Consider the following 27,952-nt stretch of genomic DNA (forward strand, 5'->3'; position numbering starts at 1 on the left):
TCTTTACTACATGTGCGTCAGTACTTGTTTAATGGTGCTCGGCAAAACTGAGTCCAACAACTTCAACTGCATCATCTTTTTTTTTTATGCCCCGAGTGCACAGCATTACGGTGGGGCGGGTAAGTAAGCACAAGTGCAGGAACAAAATGGCAGATACAAATTCACAGAATGTAGCACATAACTTCAATAAACACAAAAACACAAAATTGAAGTAATGAAAAAGCAGGTACAACCGCAGGTACAAATTAATTTACTAAAAAGAAAAACAAAAAAAGGTAGTATTTCTGTCTGTGCACCATCACTATCTTGTGACAGTATCAGGCTTGAGTGACAATATGCTCTGCACTTGCGATAGTACGGTCTGTGGTCATTTGCAGGGCATGGGGCGGACGTGAAGTGCGTGGACTGGCACCCGCAAAAGTCGCTCATTGTGTCCGGCAGCAAGGACAGCCAGCAGCCCATAAAACTGTGGGACCCCAAGTCTGGGCAGAGCCTAGCAACCCTGTACGTATACACACTCGGGACGCAGACCACGTCTGCCTGCATGGTGCACACTAAATTTTAAGAATTTATTTTGGTGCTTTTAGTGTGTTTGACTGTTTACATTTGGGTTCTGGGAAAGCTCTTGGCCTTGTGTTTGTTATGCATGCATGCCTGCTTGTGCGCAGTGATGCCAGAAGGCACACTCGCACATCACAGAGGCTCGCTACTTGCTTTTCAAAATTGGGCCCATGGTATAAGACAAACTAACGTACGCACAAAGATCAGGGAGTCGCATTAGGAAACATTGAATGCACTACTAGTATAACTTTCCATTATGAGCCAGTACTAGGCATCACCACTGCAGCTCTTTGGCACGCAGAGGAGGCATGTGCTATTGCTCTGTTGCATGATTACAGTGTAAAGAGATTGCCGATGAGAAAAATTAGCGCAATGAAAAGACAATGCACGCATGAAGGGAAGACAGAGACAAGCGCTACAGGTCTTTTTGTTCAAATCCTGTGTGCGCTGCCCTTTCGTTGCTCTAATTTTCCTAATCGGCAATCCAAGGCCAACTCACCCAACAGTTCATTCTTCTTGTGTAGAGATAGTTTGCGCAAATTCCCGATTATATCTGCGCCTCCTTTGCAGCCATGCACACAAGAGCACGGTGATGGAGGTGAAATGGAACCGCAACGGCAACTGGCTGCTGACAGCTTCCCGAGACCACTTACTCAAGCTGTTTGATATTCGCAAGATGAACCAGGAGATGCAGACCTTCCGTGGACACAAGAAGGAGGCCTGCAGTCAGTACCCCCCTTGTTTTCAACTCACTTTTTGGGCTGCTGCACACAACTAGCTGCTCCTAGAGTTCCCTGCAGTGATAACTGGATGGAAATTTGGCAACACTGTCCGCGCGAGTTCCTTTTAAAGGGTACTGTGACTCCGTATGGTGCCGGGATGTGGAATTTGACTTGGCCTAAAACGTGGTTGTGGCTGTACAACTGAAGAACCTTTCTTAGAATGAAAGCTTTAGAAAGAGCCCTGGCTTCCCCGCAATACATCCTGCATTAATGTTTACTCAAGCGCATCGTAACAAATAAAAAAAATGGCAATGCACAATTTGAAACAGTGCACTATAGGCTCACTGTATTTCCTCCAGCTGCAATATGAAAACATTCCTTATCACACTGCTGCACCCTTGGAAAAAAAAAAGAAAAAGAAAACCTAAATGTGAAAGCAAAAACGTGCAACTGCTCATGCACCTGCACAAAGGCATAGACAATATCAAGTTGATACTAGACACAACTTTTCAAGGAATTCCATGTCACTGTTTAGCAGGGTTATCGAAGGTTGGCTAACACACGTGGGGCCATTTTTTTTTATATATGTACAAACTCGCCAGTAATTTCTGTTCTTGTAAGAACCATTGTGCTTTGATGGACTATGAGTCACCAACAATGCGTACATTGCAGTGGCATGATTGCACCAGCGACAAGAGGCAGTTGGAGGAGGGAGGGGGACAGCCTTGAAAGGCTCGCTGGTCACATGACTGTTCCTTTTCTATTTGCATTTGCATTATAATTTGTATTTTGTATTTACAGGCTTGGCATGGCACCCAATCCACGAGTGCCTGTTTGCCAGTGGTGGTTCTGACGGTGCCGTCATGTTCTGGATGGTTGGGTGAGCTGACCTCCCCTCATGTTAGAGTGCATGTGTTGACAGCATTTTTGAGACGGCACAATGTTGTTTCTGAAAACCCAGGTCTGCAGGGAAGATAAGCTGAGCTTTCGAACAGCACTTGCTTCCCAGCCTTTGCATTTTAACTGACAAATGTAGTGCTACTTGTCTGACCAAGTTGCTAGGTACTGTATTTACATGAATTTAACGTGCTCCTTGAGTCTAAAAATGGGTCCGAAAATTGCCTGGGCATTACAATTGGATAGGAAGCCAAAACCGCGTTCACAGCGTTCGCAACAGCTTACCATCAGAACCATCAGACGCAGATTCATTGCCATCACGATATGACGGCAGAGCATGTTTTTTTGAAGGTTGCTGTGGGTTGGTTTTCTGTTCGACTACAATCACTTTCGGAAATACTATGTGTCACTTTTGTGAGATTTCACATGTCGGCTTCTACAGCCGACAGTGTCTCTGGCGTTGTCCCAAGCTCGCTGCCTGTGCAGAGTGCTAGGGGGCACACTCGGATGCATATTGCGGCAAGTCCGGTGCAGAGTCACTGCACGTCCGAAGCTGTGCTGTGCTTGACGCATATTTTTAATGGGTCGTGTAAAAGGTGGTGAAATTAATTATTTGAGGCACTCTCCTGAAACTGAGGCTTTGCACCGTAATTATGGATCCAAGAACGGAAAGAAGTGTGGGATACAAAATTTTTCTGTCTGTACTTGGAATTATCCCTTGTTCTCGCTATAGTAAGCCATCCTGTGAGCACTGTATTACAGCGTGGCTTGCTAAGTGTAACTTAAGTGTAATATGTGCAATATGTGCCACACCAAAATGAGGCGTTACGCACTGATGTGTTAGTTGTACTATACTGAAAGATGGAAAACACTGAATACGAGCATCACAATGTGTAACAGCTGTGCAGAGGTTGCTCATGCCCAAGTTGTTCCCTTACTGCTTTATACGATGTTTGTAACTATGTCACTACTGTGTGTTATTAAAGTGGCATTGTCTGTGCGTTGAAACAGGAACACTGCTGAAGCTCTGTTTGGAATGTATTTGCATAGAAAATGATAATGAGTTTTTTTAGAAGGGTTGATGAGGGATGAGCTTTTTTTTTTTTTCAGAAGTGAAAGTGTTTAACTCTGTTGAATTTCATCGCGAGGTGAAAGAGCTAAGTGTGTGTCCATGCAGCAAGTCCACAAGTAGACTATAAAGTTTAAATGCGCTGCAACTTCTGTTAAGGAAGCCTTTGATGGGGTGAGACACACTGTGTAGAGACGAAGATACAACTTTTGAAGTTGCTGTTGGGAGGCAAGAACCTCAACTTATGAGTGCCTACGGTCACAACAAAAGAAATCTTCTCACTAGGAATCCATGCACCTCTGAAGCTTTGGAATGCAGGTGTTGCAGATCTAAGGGACTGTCTCAAAAAATGATACTGGTATAATTATTCTGTATTTCTTCGTTGGGCCTTATTATGAATAATTGAGGTGTTCGTTTAAATCACTTTCTTAAATTTGGGATGGTCATGTAATGCGTAGGACGCATTATTATCGGTCTACTGGAGCAGCACATCTGCCAATAGAAAGGAAACACAGTCGGGAGCAGCAGATGCGGTGCAACACAATTGGGAAACTTGCAGACGTACAACGAAGCTAGCTGATAAAAGACATGAGTATAATTGGAGATCACTGGGAGAGAGGGGTTTATCTTCCAGTGGACATAAAACAGGATGATAGGAACGGCACACGTTCTGTCACATTCCGTGCAGGGCTGACAAGGAGGTGGGTGCCATGGAGAATGCTCACGACTCGTGCGTCTGGTCTCTGGCCTGGCACCCATTGGGACACATCCTCTGCTCTGGGTCCAACGACCACACAAGGTTGTCCTTTCCTATATCATTTTACCTACTAGTTAGCCCTTGAGGCCCCTAATCATTTTAAGGAAATCCATAGGCTAGCTGCGCAATCTACTCAGAAATTGTATAGGCTAAAATTTTACGGTAGGTTTTGTTTTTATGTAATCGCACATGGGCAGGCGGGCGCAAGAAGCTGACGCATTTTTCGAACTAAGCAGAAATTCAGAAACTTCTTATGAACTCTGATATAAGGGAGTTTGATGTAAATTACAAGGTGTCTTCCAGGGACAATTATAGCGACAAAAAGGCCATGTTGCCTGAGGAACACTAATCATCTTAATTAAAATAATTAGCATATGCTTAATTTATGCTTGAATTTCTAGGTTGTAAAATGTTCAGCAACATATTGCAAATAGATACCATTTGAATTTGAAGCCTGCTAGTGTGTTACAGAAACTGAATTTGTTGTACGCCTTAGCAAATTTAAACGGTGTGATTCTCTGCGGTGGATCTAGGGCAGACCTGCAGAGTATCATCCACAGCTGCCCTTCTCTTGTTGTAGTATGTGACTCGCCCCTTGTTCCTTTACAGCAAGTTCTGGACGCGCAATCGACCTGGGGACAAAATGCGAGACAAGTACAACCTCAACACTCTACCCAGAGGTCTGGATGACACCGGAGAATATGGTGCGTTTTCAAGTGCTGATGCATCCTTTTTCCTTCTTTTTTTCTTTTTTTTTTCTTTTTGTGCTTTTGTATGGTAGATCCTTATTCATTCAAGAATGCCAAGAAGAAACAAAAATAACCCGAACTGTATGGTGCAGAGTTTTAATTTTTTTTCGGGAGTTGGGGGGAGCAGGGGCCCAGTGAGCTTTTCCAACTTTCCATCTCTCTCTCTCTCTCTCTCTCTATATATATATATATATATATATATATATATGTGTGTGTGTGTGTGTGTGTGTGTGGCTTGGCGCTTTGGCGGCGCTTCATTTATGTGTTGCCGATTGCTGATAACGGTTCGCAGTGATGTCTTACATTTCGAAAATCGAATTTTTTCCTGAACAGGCATAGATAACATAATTTTACGGCTCTTGTGGAGCTGACGCACAGTCATAATTCTGAGACCATGATGTCCGAGACCTTCGCAGAATCTCGACATGCTGCAGTAGTTTCCGACGTTTACGCTACCAGCCAACTAGAACGCTTCACTCTCTTGTGCACAATACAGTCGTGTCTCGCTGGTAGTAAAATATATCCCAAGCTCTTGAATAAAAAATGACGGCTGTGCTTGCAGTTTCAAAATGACGGGTGATCGGAACCAGGTGCCATTCTTGAAGAGCTGTACAATGCCGCATTGTGTTCTTTAGATGGATGTTTCTAACGGAAATTTCCAACTAGGTGCAGGAATGCACCAGGAAGAAAAATGACACTGAAAATCTGGTTTTGAACCAAAGTGCTGCCGAATCATAACTGCTGACGCCAGCATCAGTGCGGCTAATTTTTGAGCATTTTCAAGAGCGAGTCCATATATAATGAACTACTCATATAACGACCACTTTTTGCGGAACTGTCGAGTTCGTTGCAAACGGATCTGACTGTATCTCGATAATTCGAACTCGAAGGGGCCCGATAATTTGTTCGAATTAAAAGAAGTTCGAACTAAGGGAAGGACGTATTTTTGAAGTATTCGAGCACCATAGCACGGATGCACGAATGGTGCGAGTCGTGAAATATCGCGGCGCGCAAGTGCAACCGCCCACGCTGGCCAATGCTCCGTTCCCGATAACGGCAGAAAACGAAACTTCAGGGAGCAGACGGCCCAGCATGGCGACGGGCGTGCACGCATGGAGACCGTCGAAGGGTGAGGGAGGAGGGCGGCAGGAAAGCGGATTTGGCCTCGGCAACTTCGCCGCTTCGGTGGCTCCCCTCGCCCTCTCTCTCAACTCCCTCGCAGCTCCCTCACCTTCGACTGTCTCCGTGCGTGCCCGCCGCCAGTACTGCCGGCTCCGCGCAGGTTAGCCCGCTCCCTGAAGTTTCGTTTTCTGCTGTTATCGGGAAACGAGCGTTTGACAACAGACGCAGTTTCATTGGCCGGACTGGACCTCTGCCGCTGCATTAAAAAGTCTCTCCTAAGCTTTTGCTCTGTGGCGGTGTCGGAGCAGTGCCGGTTGGAGGCACCGCCGCATTATTTGGCGTGCTGCTGAGGGCATTGTCGGTCCGCGGAATGCTCAAATTAACCGTCGCAAATGCTTTCGCGTTCGAATTACCGAGCGTTTTCGCCCATTGAAGTACTCATAACTTTGACGGGACCACAGCGTCAGTTCGAATAAACCAGCAGTTCGAATTAGGCGTGTTCATATTAACGAGATTCGACTGTATATATATTGACCTAGTCATTATCGACATTTTGTTCGACAGTTGTAGTGACTGTTCTCTTGAAAGGTTTGAGGAAGACTGCACAAGGGCATTATATAAACAAACGTTCACAACTTTTGGCTACAATGTTCTTTTTTCCAACTTTCCTTGATTGTGCACCAAAAGTTAGCCCACTCCCTATTCTCACCCAATTTGCGGTAGATTTTAGCTGGGCTATTTCTCGGGATATTACGGTAATTAAAATTTTTACCAGCATTTCCCATCTGCAATGTTGCTTGTATAGTGCTGCAGGTTTTGTGTAATAAATAAATAAATAAATAAAATAAAGGCCATCGTCCTGCAGTGGCCATAAATTAAGCCAATGATCACAATGAATGTACCACGAAATATTCAGGGGGGGGGGTCACTGGAAAGTCTTGCCTTATCATGATTTCGTGGTTGTCCTGGTGCATCTAATTTTCCAGATGAGCCGACAACTACACCAGCGTCGGCCACGCCTAACATACCTGGCATGGGACTGGATCAGAGCAATTTGGAGGCAGTGCGGACTATGAGCGGTGAGTCTGTGCACTGGAATGACACTTTTTTGTGTCAACTTGCACTCCTACTAGTATTTTGATTGAAAACAATTCCACAGGAAGCCATCAGAATGCTACAGCACAATTACGGGGTTCTTACATCTTGAAATCCTGGAAAAACCATTGAAAAACAGATTCAAGGGCCCTAAAACTCCTTGAAAAAAATTAACCGCATATCTGCTTGCTTCGCTATAAATGATGTCTTCTGCCACCCCTGATACGTAACACCTTCTCTTCTTCCCCCTCCCACCCCCCACGTTCTTCCCCTCGCTTCTCACTCCTCCCATGATGGATGCAATGATGGTTTTGATGAATCAAATTCAAATTTCCCGCGTTCGCCCTGCTCTCGCGCCATCTGTTGGGACCTCTTATTACTGTTGGCTACTTTTAGTTTTAGGATATCTCGATGGTTTCATGTCCTAAGTGCCGTGCATAAGTGAGAAGCAGTGCATGTTTGTGCAGCTGCTGGACATAAGAGTTAGCATGATAGAGCAGTGCAAAATTATTTTTCCTATCCCTAACACTCCATTCAGTGCTAATAAGCAAGATAATGTGATTCCCTTTACAGGCAACTTTTTAGGAAAATTTCGTATCTGGTGCTTCATATTCAGTGGCTGGTGCCCGAGTACATTAAAAATTTTCATCCTTAAAAAAATAAAGTGATTGCATTAAATTCTAGATAAGTGCATTCTACATATCCTAAAAATTACGCCCATCAAATATGGTCTTGATTGGAACACAATAAGTACATAAAATGTTGTGCACAAACGCCTTGTTTTGCCCAAAATATGAAGTTGAGAAAAATGTGATTGAAAGTTATAAAAGCTGTTTACTTCTGTTAATTATTATTATTACTTCCCGGGGAGAATGTAATGCGGCAAAGCTAACTAGCCGGCTACAGAGCCGCGGCTTCAGTCAGCTTGTTTTTAACGCGTAGCGTCTCTTCGACACCATTTCAAACGTGATCGACACCATTTCAAATGCGTTCGACACCATTTCTAACACATAGATTTTTCATTTACTAATGTAAAAACCAGTTCAATGTGTATTCTTAATTAAATGAACACTTAGATCACGGCTATGTACATATATTTTGCCCCAAATAGGCCTGAGGTTTCCTTTGCGCTATATAATCTTGACGTGTATGACCCCGTGCCACCAGTGCTAGTAGCTTGGTTGGTTTTGGCCGGGTGGTTGAATCGAGTGACAGACAGACAGACAAAGTTTTTCACGTTTAGATAGCCCAAGAAAGACTATCGTCTTTAATAAATGTGCTCTTTGAATTCCTTGAAAACTGGGTTTGGCAGTGAGTTTTGAACATTCAAAGTAATAAACTCAGCATAGGGCTATGCCATAGACACTGTCTATTGGGAAACAATGCTAGATATTTTCTTTAGACGGTGTCACTAAACGATTGCAATGTGACGTGTCTACAGCCACCAACGACAGGCTTGTCACTGTTGCCATCGTGGAGCTAGACAAAGCCAGATCAAGTGACCAAGCTGTGCAACCAATTTGTTGTTTGCTAATTGGTTGACACCGCAGCCATCAAGTTCCATTTTCGAGCTCTAGTCTCTAGAAATGCTTGGCAGAAAGTAAGTTTCAGCCATTTGGCTTTAACACGACAACAGTATCACAGAGCTCCTACAATAATTGCTAGAGGCAACTGTGGTGCCGGTATGTATTTGTGGGAGCTGCAAGCTCAGCTGTGGTGGGAATGATGGTCTGAGCATGGATTTGCCTAAACTTCGTCCTTCTGGCTTCAAACGGCTTGGTGACTTTTCAAATTGTTCAGTTCCAACGAAACGTTGCGTTATAAATGCAACAATTTGGAGTAATTCTGCATGTGTGCAGGATCGTATTGTTTCCTGTGTTTAGAAATGTAGGATTGCGTCGAAATTTAGGCTGACAAAGGCAGATAAGGTGCAGTAAATAAAGCCAAGAAAGGTCTGAAGCCACAAGCACGAAGATCAGACAAATTCACGCAGTACTGCTACCATCATTTACCATGGCAACTGGTAACGATCGCAGCGCCGAGCTACAAATGACTCCCGTGGTAGGCACCAGTGATGTGGACGGGCACAGACTAGGCTCGCGGACAACTTTCTGTCACAGTGAAAGGAAAGCAGAGCTTTTGCACATGTGTTACTGCACCAAGCACTAGTCCGGCACCGTATGGCAGTGCTCTTTGGATGGCTTTTGTTTTCTTGGAACAGTTACTGAATCGGCATAGCTTCCACATGCAGCAGTTATGAATTTGCCTAAATGCGGAAGAAAAAAAAAGCAGAAAAATAAGTTGTCGACACTTGGTGGTGTGTTTTGTCTTATTTTGCTGTTGTAAATAAGGTGCCTATGTTTTCTCTAGTGCAGCTTAAGCTAAAATGGATGAAAATGTGGGACTTTTTTTCGGAAGCGCTTTGCTCGTGCACATTTTGCCTCCATAGCTCTCCCTTCATTGCCATAGAATGTTGTCTAGGAGTTTACTCTATATATATCTTAAAGTGGAAAGCATCTAGTGATGAAATCAAAGACAGATTGGTTGTCTGCAAAAAAATAATTATCCTAACCTGACCTTTTTCTTTTGAATATGTAATGGGCACATGTGGCTGCTTGTGACGGTTATGAGGGAGACGACAGATCAGGTTCCTTCATTGGTCAAGATTGTGTGAGCTCATCTAAAACAGCACAAAAAGGAAGGACAGAGACAACTTGTGCAGTGCAGTATCGTCCCTTTTTTCCGTCCGTACATACATAGCTGGCCACGCTGTGGAAGCGCTGCAAGTACTGCGGTCATAGGAGTGTCACTCCGTGTGTTTTGCAGTGCAGTTGTATTTGACTTGCGACGTTTTCTAATGAATAACCACTTCATATGTCGAAGCTACAACTTGTGGATATAAGGTTTTGAAAAGTTGCGTATTATTTACGCATCTTTACGTTGTCTGTATGCGATGCATTATGTTTTAGTCGCAAGCGCAAGCAGTGCACCGTGACCACTGGTTGCAAAAGAGTATCACTTTGCTCATTCAGTGTTAAGTAGGTTCATATCTACAATGTCTTTCATGTAATAAGTACGTCTTACTTTGCATCGTACCTGTATGAGAGTTACTATGCGCACCTAGTTCTTTCTTTCATATCTGATGCACTATTTTTTGGTTGCGCATGTGAGCAGGCACAGAAGTCTTTCTAGCCGTCGTAGCGTTGCCTGCTATGTCTGAAATGGAATATGGGTGCTCAGATACATGAATAAATAAATAAATTTCACTTTTTTTTTTAATTGCCGCATTGACGTCTGTGCCACGCGCTTGCAGACGTGCCGCCTCAAGCCATACCCAGTGGGGGGGGAGGCGGTGTCGGTGGTGGCCGGAAAGACTTTGGTGGAGGCGGTGGCCGGGAACTCAGTGGCTCCATTCCGGGTCTGGACTTTGGCGAAGAGGTGCAAGAGAGCCACGTGGGTGGCGGCGGTGGCGGCCGACACAAGCGCACCCCGTTCTCCAAGCCCATTCCGAAGCACTTCCAGCAACAGTGGATGGAGAACAAGCAGCCCCTGCTGCTAGCACCTCCACCCCCAGATGGGACAGGGGCGCCCTCTCCGGGCCTCGCCCAGCAGCAGCAGGAGGGCGGTGCGTGCAGTTTGCTTGCTTATTTATTTATTTCATCTACCCTCAAGCACACAAGTATGCATGGCCATAAGCGGTGCTGTCTAACACTCCCGTGGTTAAATGTTGTATACCGTAAAAACCGGACTATAGGTCGAACCGGAATATAGGTCGACCCCCTAACTAACCAATTCCAAAAATGAAAAAAAAATCTTTTTCAATGGCAAAGGTACCGAAAGACACCCTTACCTTTAAACAAATGCGACTCAGCCGGTTGCACAATGGTGACAGTATTTATTTAAATGCTGGTCCGTACCGTTAGTGACCATGTTCTAGTACACTCTAGTACCGTGATGATAAGGTGCTGACAAACACGCGGGTCGATGGTCACACGATACGAAGCCTATGGCAACCTCGCGGGTGGCCGTGGGCTTCCGCGTACTCAATCTCCTTTTTCTTCGAGGCGACGGTGAATTGCCGTCGGCTTCCGCTCATTTTGAAACAAAATGTGAAAAATCAGCCTGAATACGATGGCGAAGGCCGCTGTTTACTTCATCTGCCCATTGTTACAAGACTTCCGCAGTTTTTCCGCCAATGTCCGGTATATAAGACGAGGGTCGACTTTTCGCAATGGTTTTTTGAAAAAAAGTTCGACCTATATTCCGGTTTTTATGGTACCTATGTGAATACCCAAGAATGTCAACATGGGAACAGTTGCCGCCGTAGCACAATCGGCAGTGCAAAGCATGCACAATGCGGAGGTTGTGGCTTTGGCTCCCACCAGCAGCAAGCAAAGGTTTTTTTTGTCTTCTTTCATTTCGCTGTCATATTCATTATGATATCCTTTAGCTTTAGCCTATCACTTCAATAATTCCCCCTATGGGGAATTATTGAAGCCTATCACTACAAATAATTCCCCCTATGGCTTTCCTTGGTTTCATTAATCTGTTGGCTTCATATGGTGGTATGGTATGGTATGATAACACTTTATTACGGTCCCGACTAACAAAAATCAGGCCCTTCGGTTCCTCTTCTTATTCAATCATTGAATAAGAGGGAGTGGGCCACAAATTGGTTGAAATAATTCAGGCAAAAGATGCTGCAAGTTGCGCAATTCTAAACGAGGGAGAAAGGCAAAATGCATCAAAAGAGTGTCAACAGCCCGAGGGAAAAAATGCTTCAGAGAAAGCATGAAAAGCAGTGGAAATGTGAAAAAGTTGGAGATACAAAAAAAAAATTTTTAATAAAAGACTCGTATCAGAGAGCCACATGCAGTTGAACCCACTTTAACAATATTCAAGTACCAAGAAAATCTCATTGCTATAACTGACGATTGTTATAACCGGGCTGCACAAAAAAAAAAAAAAAAAAAAGAAACCTTGAGGGGCCAAACCATATAGGGACTGACAACTGCCCAGAATATGTTGTGAGACGTTGATGGAAATGAAACAACAATGATTTATAGTGAGAATCCAGCAAGCTGTTCATGATTTAAGTAGGAATTATAATTTTAAACTGTCAAAGAAAGTAGCTGCCGCGGTGGCTCAGTTAGCTAAGGCATGAGGTCGCGGGATTGACTCTCGATGGAGGCAAAATGCAAAAACGCCCATGTGCTTGCGTTGTAGTGCACGTTAAAGTTAACTCCAGGTGGTCAAAATTAATCCGGAGCCCTCCACTACGGCGTGCCTCATAATCAGAACTGGTTTTGGCACGTGAAACCCCAGAAAGAAGAATGTCAAAGAAAGTCTCAAAAATCAGTAAGTGGTGTGGCCTGGCAGAGAAATCTTGGTACTCCAGATGTGGTTTAAGAGATTACTGTGCGTAAGTTGGCTGTTATTAAGTACAGCATATTTATTGTTTAATATTGCAGTTTATATACAGTCGAAACCACTTATAATGATCCCAGATATAATAATCTATTGGTTACAACGACCACTTTTCAGTGCATTTACGATTTTCCGACCCTGCCTATTGAAACTGCTTCCAGATATAACGAATGTTTCTTTAAATTGTCGCCCTGTTACAACAAATACCTTTTCCAACGAACAAAGTGGGGTTTTGGTGGAAAGAATGTGTCTTAGTGCCAGCAAGGCGGACGCTGTAGCCATTAGGGTCACTATTGGGCTCAGGTGCACCAAGTGCAACTCTTCCATTGAGAGCCACTTTCAGCATGAAGTAATGAGACTTGGCCTGTAGAAATGTGTGAGCACTGGTCAGCAACTTCGATTGGGATTGAATAAACCGGAGTAAAATTAACGGAAGTCTGCTGGTATTCCTCTTTAGTATTCCTCTTTAGGAGGCTTCATGTGTGCAACCCATACAGGTGCAGATGGTTCCCAGTTGCAACAGCCCCCAATGCCAGGCATGACACCTGGTGGCATGAACCTGCAGCAGCAGCCACAGCAGCAGCCAGGCATGCCCATGGGCATGATGGGCCAGCCACCGGGAGGCATGGGAGGCTTTACACCTGGCGGGGGCCTCCTCAGTGCACCCCCTCATCCGGCCGGCATGATGTTTCCACACTTCCAGGGGGCGCCGCCGGTCTCTGCAGCAGGCGTCGATGCGCCACCAAACGGCGGTGAGCACACCCATCAATCGCAGTGGCTATTCGAGGACGTGGCACTAGGTGAAATTGCACAAGAAAAAAAAAATAGGATAGAAAGAGTGCAAACTTGCAACTAAATTTATTCCCTTCAGCCGCGAATTAAGTAAAACTTCCCGGAAAATAATAATTATTCTCAAAACTAACTTTATTAAGCATTTAGAAATTTTTGGTGGCAGTGCACAATTGTGGCACATTGCGCCTTAATGCCTACACTTCTGTAATCATCTCTCTAAGGAACAAAAAAACCATTTGCACATTTTGGCTGCATGTAACAAGTTGTCATTTGAATGTTTTATTGCCGTAGAACTTTAGTTCATTACTTCTTAGCGTGGAACTCGTAAAAGCAATCCTTCGTTGCAGTCAGGCACAAAACGATGTCGCACTTTCGGCAACAGTCCCGGACCTTGAATTGCAGCCAAAGTTCTGGCACCTTTGCGAAAACTTGCAATCAGTATGCGCCGGCCAGTGGTTATTCCCATCGAACCTGGTCTAATTTGTAGGCATACGAGGTCTGTTAGAAAAGTATCCGACCTTATTATTTTTTTTTTTTTTTTACGAACACCTGATCGATATGAAACAAGCGCACTTGCATCAGCCGACCTTGAACTTTCGTACGCATGTGCGAATTTTTTCCCGCCTGCCGATAGCGTCAGTCGCTGGGACGCAGCGTTTGAGTGAGGTAGTGCGCAGTGCTCTCGTCATTTTTTTTTATTGCAAGGAAAATGACAGAGCGACTGGAGCAGCGCTACTGCATCAAATTTTGCCAGAAACTGGGCGACAGCCAAGTGGAAACCATTTGGAAGATTCAGACGGCTTTTGGTGACGATGCTATGAGCAGCACACAGATTAAGGAGTGGTACAACCGGTTTAAAAACGGCCGCACATCGGTGGAGAGCGAGCCACGCTCCGGTTGGCCATCAACATGCCGAAATGACCAGTCATTGCCGAAGTGAACGCTGTGGTGATGCGGGACCATTGTGTGACTATCCAAGAAATTGCTGAAGAGGTGGGCATCAGCACTTTTTCTGCACATTCCATTATGACCGAAGATTTGGCCATGAAGAGAGTTGCGGCGAAATTTGTGCCGAAGCTGCTCACGGTGGAGCAAAAGCAACTTCGTGTTGAAGTCTCACAGGACATGCTGGATTCCACAAACAGTGACCCCAACTTCATGAACACCATAATCACTGGTGACGAGTCTTGGGTGTACGGGTACGACCCGGAAACCAAATCCCAGTTGTCACAGTGGAAACCACGTCACCAAGACCAAAGAAGGCCCGCCAAGTGCGCAGCAATGTCAAAGTGAAGCTGACTGCTTTCTTTGACTCCCGCGGTGTGGTACAACACGAGTACGCTCCACAGGGTCAAACAATCACCAAGGAGTACTACAGGGATGTCCTCCGTCGCCTACGTGATGCTGTGCGGCACAAGAGACCGGAGTTGTGGTCAACAGGAAATTGGCGCATCCATCACGACAATGCTCCTGCACCTTCCTCGCATTTGATTCAGACTTTTTTGGCAAGAAACCAGACTCCTGTAGTTCAACAGGCTCCTTACTCTCCTGATATGGCCCCCTGCAACTTCTGGCTGTTTCCCAAAATCAAGAGGCCATTGAAAGGAACGCGATTTAAGACAAGAGAGGACATTATGGCTGCAACGACAGTTGAACTAAACTCCATTCCAAAAGAGGGGGCCTTCGCGGAATGCTTCCAACAATGGCAGCACCGCTGGGAGAAGTGTGTGGAGTCCCAAGGAGACTACTTTGAGGGTGATTAGGTTTCCAACGCTCCAGTTATGCCAGTTTTTTTTCTTTGGCCAAAGGTCGAATTTTTTTCTAACAGACCTCGTACGCTTTGGATTGTGTGCCTGCCTTGTGATGGTTAACGCACTGTTGCTCAGTCGTCCTCTTCTGGTGGGCTCATTCTGATTGCTTCCAGTCAAGCTGTGGCCGATGTTGGACTGTGTGGGGGTCTTCCCCAACCCGTAGCGCGTATAATCGCAGCTACGTAGGGTTCGGGCGAATAAGGCAACAAACGAGCCAACTCAACAACGTTTATTGCTGTGGGCAATAAAACACACTTGCAGAGGGAAGTCCGCTCTGTATAATAAGTAATAAAATAGGCTTGCCTCGTCGCATGTAATAGTCACGCAAACGAGGTCACTCACAGGTTTCAGCGGGTAAATCCGTATCGGCAGGTAGGTCAAGCGAGGTCAGAGAGCCCGGGGGTCTCTCGGTCGCGCTCTTTTATATCTTTTTACCTTTCCGCGAAGGGAGTGTCCTCCTCGCCCGCCGGATACTTTCCCTCTTCACGCACGGGCGCGCGCGTCGCGAGAGGCTAAAGAGAACCGGGAGAGGGCAAAGTGCATTTCTCCCGTGTCCGCCCGGCTCCCGCGGTGCGCGTTGTGCGCGCACGAGATGTCCGCCCGGCTACCGCCGCGTGTGCTCCGTTCGCAAGCGACGGGCGAGCGCCCGCGGGAGAAGGTGGCAGCGTGTGCTCCCCACAACTGAAAGGCCAAAACATGCTTGACTTCCTTTTTCAGTAACTTCTCAGCACTTGCATCCCGAATTTATTGAACCCAACTGTTCCATACAGCAAATCTGATAAAGGGAGAGATAACCCTGACTAGCCACTTTCTTGTCCTGGTGTACAGAAGATAGAGCAACATCCAAAAAAAAAAAAAAAAAAGTTCAACAATTACGATACTCCCTAATGCGAAATTTGAGCGCAGCTGTATACGTGTTTTCATTTTGCAATATATTGATCCAAAGAATTTGAGACCGAAATCACTGCACCAACTGGCAGTAGGCCAGTGCCATCAGTGCCTTTGCAGAGGGAGGAATGTCGGCACGATGAGCGTCATCGGAGCCAGCTGTGGAAGAAGACTACGGCGAACGCACAGACAGTGACACGAGCGCATTTGTGCGGTTACGCGAAGGGACGCCGGCGCTGAACCCAGGAACGGGCGCCTAAGAGCTGCGCTCTGAGTATCCAGCTTATCCACACCACCCATGAAATTTTTGTACGCTGTGATCACTTCCGGGCAATCAATTTCACTGTGCTGCTTAAGCGATTTGCTCCATCGTTTCACTTTCTTGGTGTTTCCGACACCAACAATTGTAGACACCACGTTGACAGGGCCATTGTCGTGCCAACAAACAATGATGACATCTTTGTCCTCCCTGATTCTGTAGTCACTGGTTCCGCAGCCTTCTTTCTTGAGCTCCTTGTCGCTCGTACAGCCAAGTAGTCGGTTGGATTGAATTGTCCCACATGCCAAAATGCCAAGAAGTTTTAAATCATGGAAAAGAGGTATGGATGAAAAGTAGTTGTCCAAGTGGCATCTAATATTGAGACCATGGGGAAGGTGCTCAGCCCAGGTGCATCACTATGGATCTACCAAGGCCCAAACCCCAGTGCCCTTGCCTTGGTAGAGCTCGAAATCGTCTGCCATACCATCCACACGGCTACGTAAAAAAAAGCCTTGATGCCTTGAAAAACCTTGAACTGTTTTGGCAACGACTCTTCCAGTGACTGGGATCATCTGTTTGGCAATGCTGCTGTTCGGAAGAGGCCGAAGCTGAAGACACCGCCTTCTCACTGCATCGATGATAGGTGCAACCTTACAAAACTTGTTCGTTGTGGGATTGATTGTGGCATTGTGGCAGTCAGTTACATGAAACATCACCCTCAGCTTGTAAAACCTCTTTGAGGACATTGAGTCAGCAATAGAGGGAATTCTGGTCTCTTCCTGCAAGCACATCTGGACATGAGGCATCTTGATGATTGCCATGAGCAACAGTATGCCAAAAGAACATTAATTTCTTCAGGTGCGGCTCCGAGCTGAATTTCATCTGTTTGCAGCGCATAGACATCAGTGAAATGCGTGAGCTCAGAAAAGATTGAATCTGGGAAGTATTTGCCAAAATACTCCAGCGGCTCAATTGGTGTCAACCCTTGTGGAGAGGTGACACAGCAATCTGTTCCGATCGGCGTAAAGTCCTGTTTAATCCATTTCATGTGGGTTTTCTTCTTTCTCACTTGTTCCAACTCAACTTCCTCTTCCTCTTTGCTACTGCTAATGGAGTTATTCACATTTTCATTTGCAATCGGCGGAGGCTAAAATTAAAATAAAATTAGAAGCAGTCTCTAGTTTAATTGGAGAAATTGTTAAAATAACACAGTTGCTTCAAGAGTTTCATCGACTTCATAGTCTGAGAAATCACTGTCCGAAACATTCCCATTTTCAGTTCTGTTCAACATTGCTTCATGACCTGGTAGACACTGAGTCAGCGATTAGAATAATCAAGTCCTATAAAGAAAAAAAAATTATATATGAGAATTACATGGGCAGTGCACTAAGAAATGCAGCAGAATTGCACGGCCTGCGGAGCCATGTGCACAGTTGTACATGCATCATTTCATCAGTTCTTTGTAGGCATCCTGTTCAGCATCCCCAAGGTTATTTTGAATAAATTTTACACAGAAAGGAATCCTTGACTTTACATTCGTCGCACCAATTGATGGAAAAGTTGAAGTCGCTTACGCGCCGTCCTGTAAAGTAAGGAAGCATCCATCTTGACTGTCTTCTTGTGCTTATGTTTTCTGCACCTGTAAGCAGATGGTGCTAGTTCTCAATGCGAAAAGCATGTTGAATTGTGCGCACAGCATTTCTGCCCAGTAGCAGTGAAGTGAAGTGCGGGCAGGACTTCCAGACTTTGCGTTACACAATTGGGCACACCGCCGCTGAAGGTGTTATTTCTGGATGCAACACCCAGTATGCAAGTGGAGCTAAGGTGCCGAGAACAGCATTACAGGTGCGACACACACAAAGAAGCAATTGCAGATCAGTATCTAAAAACTGAAATTCACTCTTGTGAAGAGAGATGGCAGCAAACACTAATGCAATAATCACCTTTTTCTTTATGTATCAGGCTTCCAGCAACTCCCAGGCAAACACAAAAGTGAAGTTGAAATTTGAGAGAGTGTTCTTCGGGTGCTTAACATTGAAGTCTTGCTACTCTAGTTCGAGGGTAGGAATAGCAATAAGGTTAGTCTTATGACATTCATTGAATTATACAAAAACCATCGATACCCTGTCTAGCGAAATCTGAGGAACTAATATTTTGCAAATCTTTGCAAAAAATTTATTAAAGGAAGCTTGCATAAAATTAGAACTAAACGAGATAAGTAAAAATGAACCTCAAACTCCAACTAAGCATGTAACATTACATATATGTACATGTCTTCAGCTCGGTACCTCAAAGAATCAAGATTTTTTTAAAATATTGGTCAAAGATTCATGTCTCCCGTTCACCAAAAAGGACATTTCATGAGGCACGTGGGATGTGGTAGTGATATGACTTCTCTGTGTCTATTCTTTTTGTGTTTCTCTGTTGTCGTGGTCGTGCATATGAACTGCCCTGTCAAAGGCACCCAAGTTTTGTTGCGGGCAGCGCTGTGCTGTCTGATCACTTTTGCACTGTTCCCCTGCCCTATGTAGTGAATTGCTCCTCACTCTCCCCCGATACATTGTTGTGCAGTTCCCATGGGCTTTCGACACCAGGGAATGCCACCCATGGCCGGCCAGGACCAGGGCCAGTTCCAGAGACAGTCAGCTGGCGAGTGGCGCAACATGGGCGACCCTGGCGCAGGCAACCAGGCACAACCACAAATCAGGGTAAGCCACTGTGGTAGCACAGCTCAGGCTTATAGTAACAAGACCATACCTGCCAACATTTATGATTTTATCATGAAATGCCCGATTTTAAGAGTTTGCTTGCAGTTGTCATAGTGATACCAGTAATCAGGAGATTACAGTCGAACATCTTTTATGCACTCCCATTTAATACGACTTCCGGGCGATAACATCTGTGGCTGAGAACACAAAAAAATTTGTTGGCCCTTCCACTCCATGAAGATGGCAGCGAAGCTGAAACTTGCGGACCCCGCGTTTATCACTGGGTTAATCCCGAGGGTTCATTAAATTATTTCTCAGTTATGAGGTTACACACACGTTTGGCTGCAACAGAGAGAATGACGTCACTGATGGTCGAATCTCGTTAATTCAAACACGCTTAATTCGAACTGACGCTCTGGTCCCGTTAAAGTTATGTGTATTTCAATGGGCGAAAATGCTGGGTAATTCGAACGCGAAAGCATTTGCGACGGTTAATTCGAACATACCGCGGACCGACAATGCTCTCAGCAGCGTGCCGAATAACGCGGCGGCGCCTGCGATCGGCATTGCTCCGACACCGCCGTAGAGCAAAAGCTTAGGAGAGACCCCTTCACGCAGCGGCGGAGGCCCATTCCGGCCAACGAACTGCCCACGCCGGCAAGCGCTCGCTTCCCTATAACAGCAGAAAACGAAACTTCAGGGAGCGGCCTAAGGGTACGGCCACGTTAGCGGCAAAAAACGCTCGCGTCATGTTGCGAGCGGCAAGTTGCCGCGCGTGAGCGCCTTGCCGCGAGGCCACCCTGGCAAGCGCATCTCACCGCGCGGCAGCACAATAAGATCTCCCGCGCTCTCAACGCGTGAGCAACACCGCGAGCGCTCGTTGTTTCATGCGAGAGACGACGGTCGTCGATTGAAAACCCGGTGCGGACCGGCGGCGGTCCCGTTGTGATGGCTCCGTGACGTCACCCTCGCCGCTCTTGATTGGTTCTTCATCTCGCGGCACGCGGCATTTGCCGCAGAAATGGGTCTCGAACCCATTTCGCACGGCACGCCACAAAACCCCTGATTCCTGCCGCTTTTGCCGCGCGTGGCATGACGCGTTGCCACGCGTTTTTGACGCGTGTTTTTGCCGCTAGCGTGGCCGTACTCTAAGCTGGCGCCGAGCCGGCTGGACCTGCGGTGTCAGCACCCACGCCGGCAAACGCTCGCTTGCCGATAACGGCAGAAAACGAAACTTCAAGGAGGCTAATCAGCGCCAAACCGGCTGTACCGGCGGTGCCAGCGGGCGCGCACGGAGACAGTCGAAGGTGAGGGAGTTGAGAGAGAGGGCGAGGGGAGCCACCGAAGCGGCGGAGTTGCCGAGGCCAAATCCGCTTTCCTGTTGCCCTCCTCCCTCACCTTCGACGGTCTCCGCACGCGCCCGCGCCCGTCGCCATGTCGGCGCTGTCCGCTCCCTGAAGTTTCGTTTTCTGCCATTATCGGGAACCGAGCGTTGGCTGGCGTGGGCGCAACTGGCTATGCGCTTGCGCGGCGCAAAATTTCATGACTCGCACCGTTCGTTCATCTTGCTATGGTGCTCGAATACTTCAAAAATACGTCCTTTCGTTAATTCGAACTTCTTTTAATTCGAACAAATTTTCGGGCCCCTTCGAGTTCGAATTATCGAGATTTGACTGTATGCCCACAGTCCGCCGTTGTCGCATATGTTCGATGTCTTGAGTTTGCTCGGCGGCATGGTGCAGCATTCGCCCGCTATTGCCGCTTACGATTCTTCGAAATTAAATTGCTTCAAACTTAAATCTGTCCGTTATGTAAGACAATAAATGGCTCGTACCCCCTTAAGCAATGGCTCATACCCCCATAAACACGACCTCCCCATTACGACGACAGAAGAAAAGTGAAATTCTACACTGGAATGATGAGCGGCAACGTAGCCAGCTGTGGAAGAAGATAATGACGACGAATGTAGGAGCAGTGGCACGAGTGCGTGCTGAGCACGAGCACGAGCGCAACCCAAGGGGTGCCAACGAGCCAGCTGCGGAAGAAGACGAAAATGCTCAAGCTAATGCTGATGATGATAGTTTTCTGTACACAGGCAATTTTTCCTAGCCGTATACGATTTCGCCTAGGCATATAAAGGTTCACTTTAAAATGACCAACTATGGCTAAGCTTCTTCTTTACCAGTTAGCACATTCCCGGGGAACACAATTTTCCAACACCAATGTTCAGTGCATTGCCAAACTCTGATTGAATGATGTTTTTCAGTCAGTGTGATCGACGTTTGATTGAAGTTTGGGTGAACGTTAAGGTCAGGGTCAAAGGCGGGCCTTTGTGAATCTCGTCATCACTGCCGCTGCTGTCGTCGCCTCCGTCGGACAATGCCGCTGTCTGTCACCTCGTCAGAGATTTCTTCGCAGAATGAGGTAGCACTATCCGCACTGAGATACTCCTCTATCAAAGCACCACCTGCTTATCGTCAGTAGTGTCATACTCCCAGAGCTCGGTAATGTCAGCAGGGAGGGCATTATGCTTCTACCGTTATGGTTTCACTATCATGGGGGGTTTCACCCAGGGGGGTTTCGGGGGCTATTGACTAATTTTGTGAGTCTTGCTGCTGTGCTTATTGAATTATTTATTTTTATTTATTCATATCTCAAGGGTCCCAATGGGATATAACATGAGGTGCGGGCATATAAAGGACAAGAATGATGAAGACAATGTTACAAAGTTGAGTTAAGAACTCAATGGAAGACCCAAAGCATGCAGTATCACTGTGGAGTGTAGTTGGTTTCAGATCATTCCAGTCTCTAACAGTTCCGACAGAGAAGGACTGCAGGAATGTAGTGGTGCGGGATTTTGGTGGGATCATTGTATTTGGATGGCCTTTACGGTGAACACAGTGCGCGAGTTGGATCAGCTGGCTGTCACGTGATATGGAATGAAAAAAACTGATAGAGGCAGAAGCGAGAAATGCGTTAATGAGAAGCAACAGTCGAGAGCTCTAGTCTAGATTTTGGTGAAGAGACGCTAGTGTGGCATGTGTAATCTGAAGGAATTAATCGGCAGCCTGAATGTGAGCAGAGTCGAGAGTTTTAGTGAGATTAGATTGAAAAGATAGCACATGCATATACACTCTAACCTCATTATAACGAAATGGCATATAACTAAATGGGATACAGTTAAACCTGCTTATAACGAACCTCTATATAACGAATTCCTGGATATAACAAAGTTTTTCGATTCCCCGCCGTTACTTCATAGAAGCACATGTATTTGAGACCTCTACGTAACGAAGTGGCAGCGGGAGACCCCCTCGATATAACGAATTTTCCCCTCCGACCACCTAGAGATTTCGCCACAAATTTTGTCATTTTTGCACGAGCAGCAACCGGAAGCACCTTCTTCGCCGCGATGGAATGCTAAGCGAGTGCACGTGTGCATGCGTGCGTGTGCGAGGCGGCCCTGCATCCCTCGACCCGGCGATCTTGCCGCCGCGGGCGTGACATTTCCCCCTCCCTTCATTCAAATCTGATCCTGCCGCTTGCTGCAGCTGGCCTAGCCCGCCAAGCCGGCACACTCTCCTTTTCCAGCTGATGTTGCCGACGCGCTAGTACACGCTGTGGCACATCAGACTCGATGAGCGCGGACACGCGCTGTCAAACGCTGGCGGCGTGTGGAAGCGCCACTGGAGAAGCGAGCAAAGTGACCTTCGTGCTGTTGTCTATCGCTTCAACGCAAACTGAGCGCCGAGAACACACAGCACGCAGAAAGCTATAAGCCGCCGATGCACCTACACTGCTAGACTCTGCCCCAACGCAGATCGCTTTCAAGATACGGCCTGCGCGACCGCGCGCCGCCCCGCTATCCTTCCCCCCTCGCTCCCTCGTCGGTGCCTCGAGCGTAACGGAAGAAGGCGCGCTTCCTCCCTGCATTTCTTGCGCGCGTGAGATTTAGACGCGGTCGTCGGCTCCCCTCGCACGTTTTCACTCGCACATACAGCGTACGGCGCGCGGCAACTGCGTTATCGCCCTTGGACTTTAGGGTACGGCCACGCTAGCGGCAAAAACACGCAGCAAAAACGTGCGGTATATCGGTCAAACGGGACGGTGTGTGAACACAAGACTGATGGAACACAAAAGGTCAATGAGGGGCAACATTCATTCCCACATTAAAGGGCATTGTGCACAGCATGGGTGCTCACCGCTGTACAATGACACTACAATTCTTTCGCACCATAAGGATCAGCTGACCAGGGAATTAGTGGAAGCCTTTCACATTTACAAAAGAAAAGATCGCTGTATAAGTCAACCATCTGTATCCCTGAGCAATAGTGACCTGCCTTTCTGGAAAGTCACTAGATCAAATTTGTAAAGATCAATGTGTTAGGGGTACAAAGATTAGGAGAAGATTGCACAGTGTGTAAGATATGTGGCCTATTTTTGATGCCTGAGTGTGCGCGGATGTGTTTTGTAAAAGTGCTGTTAATCTGACCTTGCACAACGTTGGAGGGTACACAGGTATATAAAGATGAAGTGTTCGTTCTAAAATAAAATAGTTGCGAGTGCAGCGAGTGTCGTGTATTCTTGTGTTTCTCCACTTTGTCCTTGTCAGTGCGCTATTTCACCAATAGTGTATGAAGAATGTAGCAAGCTATCAATGCTAACTTAGGCACATGGAAATCAAGATATACATTACACTCTAATCTTATTAAAGGGAACACCAAATTAGCATGCCGGCACTGATTACAGCTCAGTTCTAGTACTATAAAGGTCTGGAAAGTATTTTTTTTTCAATAGAGTTTTTGTTTTTGTTGAATAAAATCAAGTGCTTTTCTTCCTCTGAAACTAATGAATTACGCACCGTAAGGATGAGCTGACCAGGGAATTAGTGGAAGCCTTTCACATTTACAAAAGAAAAGACGGCTGTATAAGTCAACCATCTGTATCTCTGAGCAATAGTGAGGTCGCCTTTCTGGAAAGTCACTAGATCAAATTTGTAAAAATCAATGTGTTAGGGGTACAAAGACTAGGAAAAGATTGCACAGCGTGTATGATATGTGGCCTATTTTTGACACCCGAGTGTGCATGGATGTGTTTTGTAAAAGACGTTCTGTTGTACTGAATGCCAATGGGGTTCTCATTGGACTCAACAGTGGACCCGTGTTTTGCGGCACTCTTATTTATTGCATAGAAAGCTTTGTTTTGCAGTTTTTCTGCAGAATACAGAAGGGCTATTCCAATTTTACTGCAGGTAGCCGCGCACTATTAGTGTTCATACAGATGGATAATCAGTCATCAGTCCTGAGATCACGCATGCAGGTTAGATTGACAGCTGTTGAAGTGGCATGAAGTTTGTCGCCACGTATCTAATGCAATCTGCGAGCCTATCAGCGGCCAATCGGCCCATTCTTCACACATGCTTTTGCACATTGCGAAATATGCGCTGCTTTTTTTGCCATTCCCTCTGTCCGGGTTGCATTATCATTTAGATCGGTCCTATCGACCCAGACAAGCCTTGTCCGGGTCGACGTGGTGCCTTTCTGCGAATCGCGGCGTTCGGACACTGTGCGTGCCATCCCTGCATTGGGCTGACTTCGGGGAGCACTCGCAGTGACAAAGTCCACTACCGTGTCAGCCAGGGCGGTCTGCCCGCAGCACGCTCGGCGCTCCTTTTGCGTCAAGGACGAAGTGAAACACTCGCTTGGTCAGCATCGAGAATGAGGGGCTCCGCGGCACACACAGCAGTACAGATGAATTCTTGTAATGTAAACTCTTGTTTGTGCTTGATTGATCTTCAAGCATGTAGTCTGTAGTGCAAAAATTCAGCTTTAGTAACAAACCATAGCTGCCAACTTTTCTGTGATTTTATTGTGAAATGCATGAATTGTATAGCTTTTTTACTATTGTCATAAAGACACTAATGGTTTTATAATGTTTTATTTATGTCCAGCCTGTCAGGCAGAATCTATTTAAAATTATACAAATACAGTTGTTGACCATTTTTCACAGCTAGATTTTTCAGACCCGCTCAGTTATTTGGAATGATGCCTGCAATAGCACCTCCCACTCTACTGAACCCGTGTATAACTGCAACTACATTTTTGGCCACTGTTGTGTGAATATTTCATGAATGAACTTCACCAATATTTTGGTTTATGAAGCAGATTGCTCAGGCTGCGTATACTATAGAGGAGTGTGCCCCGTTTGCAGTGTTCGTACAGAACAAATGCTGTGAATTATTTGAATAAGTGATCCACATATTGAGTGCTAAAGCAATTTTTTAGTATTTCCAATTGAAATTTAGTATCTCTGTGCTTCGACTGTAGTATATTTCAAATCTTGAAAGTTGGTAGGTCGGTAATGATGTTGTCCAGTCACGGTGCCCTGGCTTTTTGTGTGCAGCAACAGTTCCAACAACAGCAGCCGCAGCAGCAGCAGCAAGACGGCAGTGCTGGGGTTCCAGACACTGGCAATTTCTTCCAGCCACAACAGCAACAACAGCAGCAGCAGCAGCAGCAGCAACAGTTCTGGCGAGGCGGTGGCAGCCCGCACAAGCGCGGTGGGGGTGGCAGCCACTGGTACCAAGGGGATGGACCTGGGCAACAGCAGGAAGGACTCAAGCGGCCCTGGGGGGCCGACGAGGGGGGATCCGAGGGACAGCCACCAAGCAAGAGGGGTGGAGGATGGGGCGCGAGGGGCGGTGGCGGCGGCGGCTTTGGGCGCGGCTTCGGCAGGGGAGGCTTCCGCGGTCGAGGGGGTTTCCGTGGCGGCAGGGGCGGTCCAAGGGGAGGGCCGAGGGGCCACTGACCTGTCGGTTTGTGCGTGCTTTCTTTTTTGGGGACAATCGGCCCACGACGTGTCCCAGTGCGCCTGCTCACGTCTTCAGTGTCACCGGATCCTTCTTAGTCAAGGATTGTGCAGAAGACAACACCTTAAGACAAGCTTCAGCTCTGGTATGATACTTTGTAGCCGGGAAGAGGGGGGGATTGTTATGAACATCTGCGGGGCCTTAGGTGCTCTTAGGACAACCAGTTCATTGAGTGTTGTTGCACACCTGCTCATATCTTCAACGTCACCATCTTCATATGAACTGAACTTCTGGAGCGTGCAAGGACTTTTGTACAATCCTGGTAGGATGGAGCGTGCCGAGCTCTGTGGTGAAGCATTGAGTGGCCCTGTGGCACTTGTTTTGTGTTTCAGTACACGCACTCGCATCTTCGACTTCATTTTTCTTTCTACTGTGGTAAAGAAGTGAACTTCACTCACACACAATTCTGGGCCCTGATTCATCTTCCTGTGCACATTTGCGCCCTTGTTTTCGGGACAAGGCTCAGCAGTTCTACAATGAAAGATAAATATGATGCCAAAGTGAAAGCTACAAACTGGGATACACAGCGAATGTCGGGGAACAAATTTTATTTCAAGCAGAATTAAAGGGGGGGGGGGGGGAATATACTGCATGGAAAGACTAAATTCTGTAAGAGAGTAATTATGGTTTGGTGTTAATAAGCAATTGTTGGCTATTTGCACGCTCCTGTATATGATCTGTACCTCTTTCTGTAACCGCTGCTGCATTTGAAAGCATCAAGTAGCGAGGTTGTACTACAGCATCGGTAACTTCTGTAAAAGGCAGCGAAACCGCTCAGATTCTGTGACGTTACACAGCAAAAAGTACACAGTTGGAATGCCCAGGTGGCAGGTTTTTTACCAAAATTCTGGTAAAGGAGCGCATACACTGAGCACTTAAGTGTTAATTACTGTGCGGCAGTGCTGTTTATATGCGTGATCAGTTACCTGCACGATACACATGTGCAGGAAATTCACATGGCATATTTCATTGCCAAAGTAGTTTTGGTAAATTTCTTTACTTATTTAGCAAATTCAATTTGGGCCATGGCATCTCTTCGGTTCTGTGGGCTCCAATGTTTTCTGGTCATCTGCATTCCTTGGCAAGCTTAAAACATGCCCACAACTTGCTCATGAATGCTGCTTGGTTTGAATCTGGTCCCCTTTAGCCAGGATATTAAAAAGAAATGTTTTAGTTGCTGGTTTTATGTTGTTTTGAAGTTTATGAAGCCTTGGTCCATAGATTCTGTGTCTCACAGCATTGTATCAGATTGCAAAGTGTGCTGTGCGTTACGGCTCACCCGTAGCAGGTCGTTGACGTGACATCACTTCCGTCCAGAAGGGGCAAACCTTGCGTTTTTGTGTCTTGTTCTTCCTTACGTTGTGTTGTTGTGGCTTATGAAGTTAGTTGCTTTGTAAAAGCGCGTTGGCAGACAAGATTTATTGTAGCAGTGCTGACAGTCTCAGTGGCTACATTGGTTAATGTCCTTTCAAACAGAAGAAAGGCTTTCTTCTTTTATGGACAAGACACATCGTAGTAAGATACTTAGATGTGCATTGAAAATACAGAATCTACAGCAAAGTACCACTTTCAGTGTAGGGATGTTGGCACCACTCGTTATTTTTACGAAACCAAAAAGAAAACCTGGATGGTCTCGACCAGCGACTAGAGTGATTATGATGGATGTCGACCTGCAACAAAGCTCCATAGAGGGGCCCTGGAATGTGAACCGTCATTGTTGAATTTTCTTCTGTGCATATGATCACTGCAAGCAGTGTGTTTAAGCGTCATGTGTTGCAGTGTTGTAAAGATGTATAGACTTTGCTTGAGGTGTGTGTCACTCCAATCTTCATTAGTGTGGCCTGGACTATGATCATCTTCAAGGAAGAGCCATGCATCCCAAATCCACGTGATTTATTTTTATTCTTTAGGTTTGTGTTTCTGAGGTGGAAAAAATAACAATGCACTTTTTTTCACTGTGTATGTTTAAACTGCTCGATCCAACTTTGGCAACCGAGCACCATGAAATGTGCCTGTGTTCATGGTACATATGACTCAATGATGCAGACATCCTGAAGCATCCTTCACGATGCTTCATCCAAAGTGGTGTTTTCTTTCATTTTGTTTTCCTCTTATACTAGTAGCAAAACTCGCCACAAGAAGTACTTAGGGGGGGCCCTGGGCCTCGAGCAAAATTTTTATTGCTATTTCTAGTAGAGGTACGAAACTTACAGCTACTAATAGGTAA

The 27,952-nt window shown here is 46.2% G+C and overlaps 1 protein-coding gene across 2 annotated transcripts in view; it reads left to right on the plus strand.

The window, feature by feature from the left end:
• The window catches only part of LOC119445304 (pre-mRNA 3' end processing protein WDR33), a 74,868-nt gene extending 47,193 nt beyond the window's left edge, over positions 1 to 27,675 (plus strand). The window contains exons 8-17 of one of the 2 annotated variants that reach the window (XM_049663198.1): positions 378 to 504; positions 1,132 to 1,286; positions 2,085 to 2,163; positions 3,938 to 4,048; positions 4,616 to 4,710; positions 6,864 to 6,956; positions 10,286 to 10,597; positions 12,897 to 13,151; positions 18,721 to 18,857; positions 25,260 to 27,675. In XM_049663198.1, the coding sequence (XP_049519155.1) occupies positions 378 to 504; positions 1,132 to 1,286; positions 2,085 to 2,163; positions 3,938 to 4,048; positions 4,616 to 4,710; positions 6,864 to 6,956; positions 10,286 to 10,597; positions 12,897 to 13,151; positions 18,721 to 18,857; positions 25,260 to 25,664 (1,769 nt within the window). In that variant the 3' untranslated portion in view covers positions 25,665 to 27,675. The remainder of the gene's footprint in view (positions 1 to 377; positions 505 to 1,131; positions 1,287 to 2,084; positions 2,164 to 3,937; positions 4,049 to 4,615; positions 4,711 to 6,863; positions 6,957 to 10,285; positions 10,598 to 12,896; positions 13,152 to 18,720; positions 18,858 to 25,259) is intronic. The other variant, XM_049663199.1, reaches the window with a different exon arrangement.
• Positions 27,676 to 27,952: the final 277 nt, after the last annotated feature.

Source organism: Dermacentor silvarum, chromosome 3 (assembly GCF_013339745.2).
Source record: "Dermacentor silvarum isolate Dsil-2018 chromosome 3, BIME_Dsil_1.4, whole genome shotgun sequence".
NCBI classification, from domain to species: Eukaryota; Metazoa; Arthropoda; class Arachnida; order Ixodida; family Ixodidae; genus Dermacentor; species Dermacentor silvarum.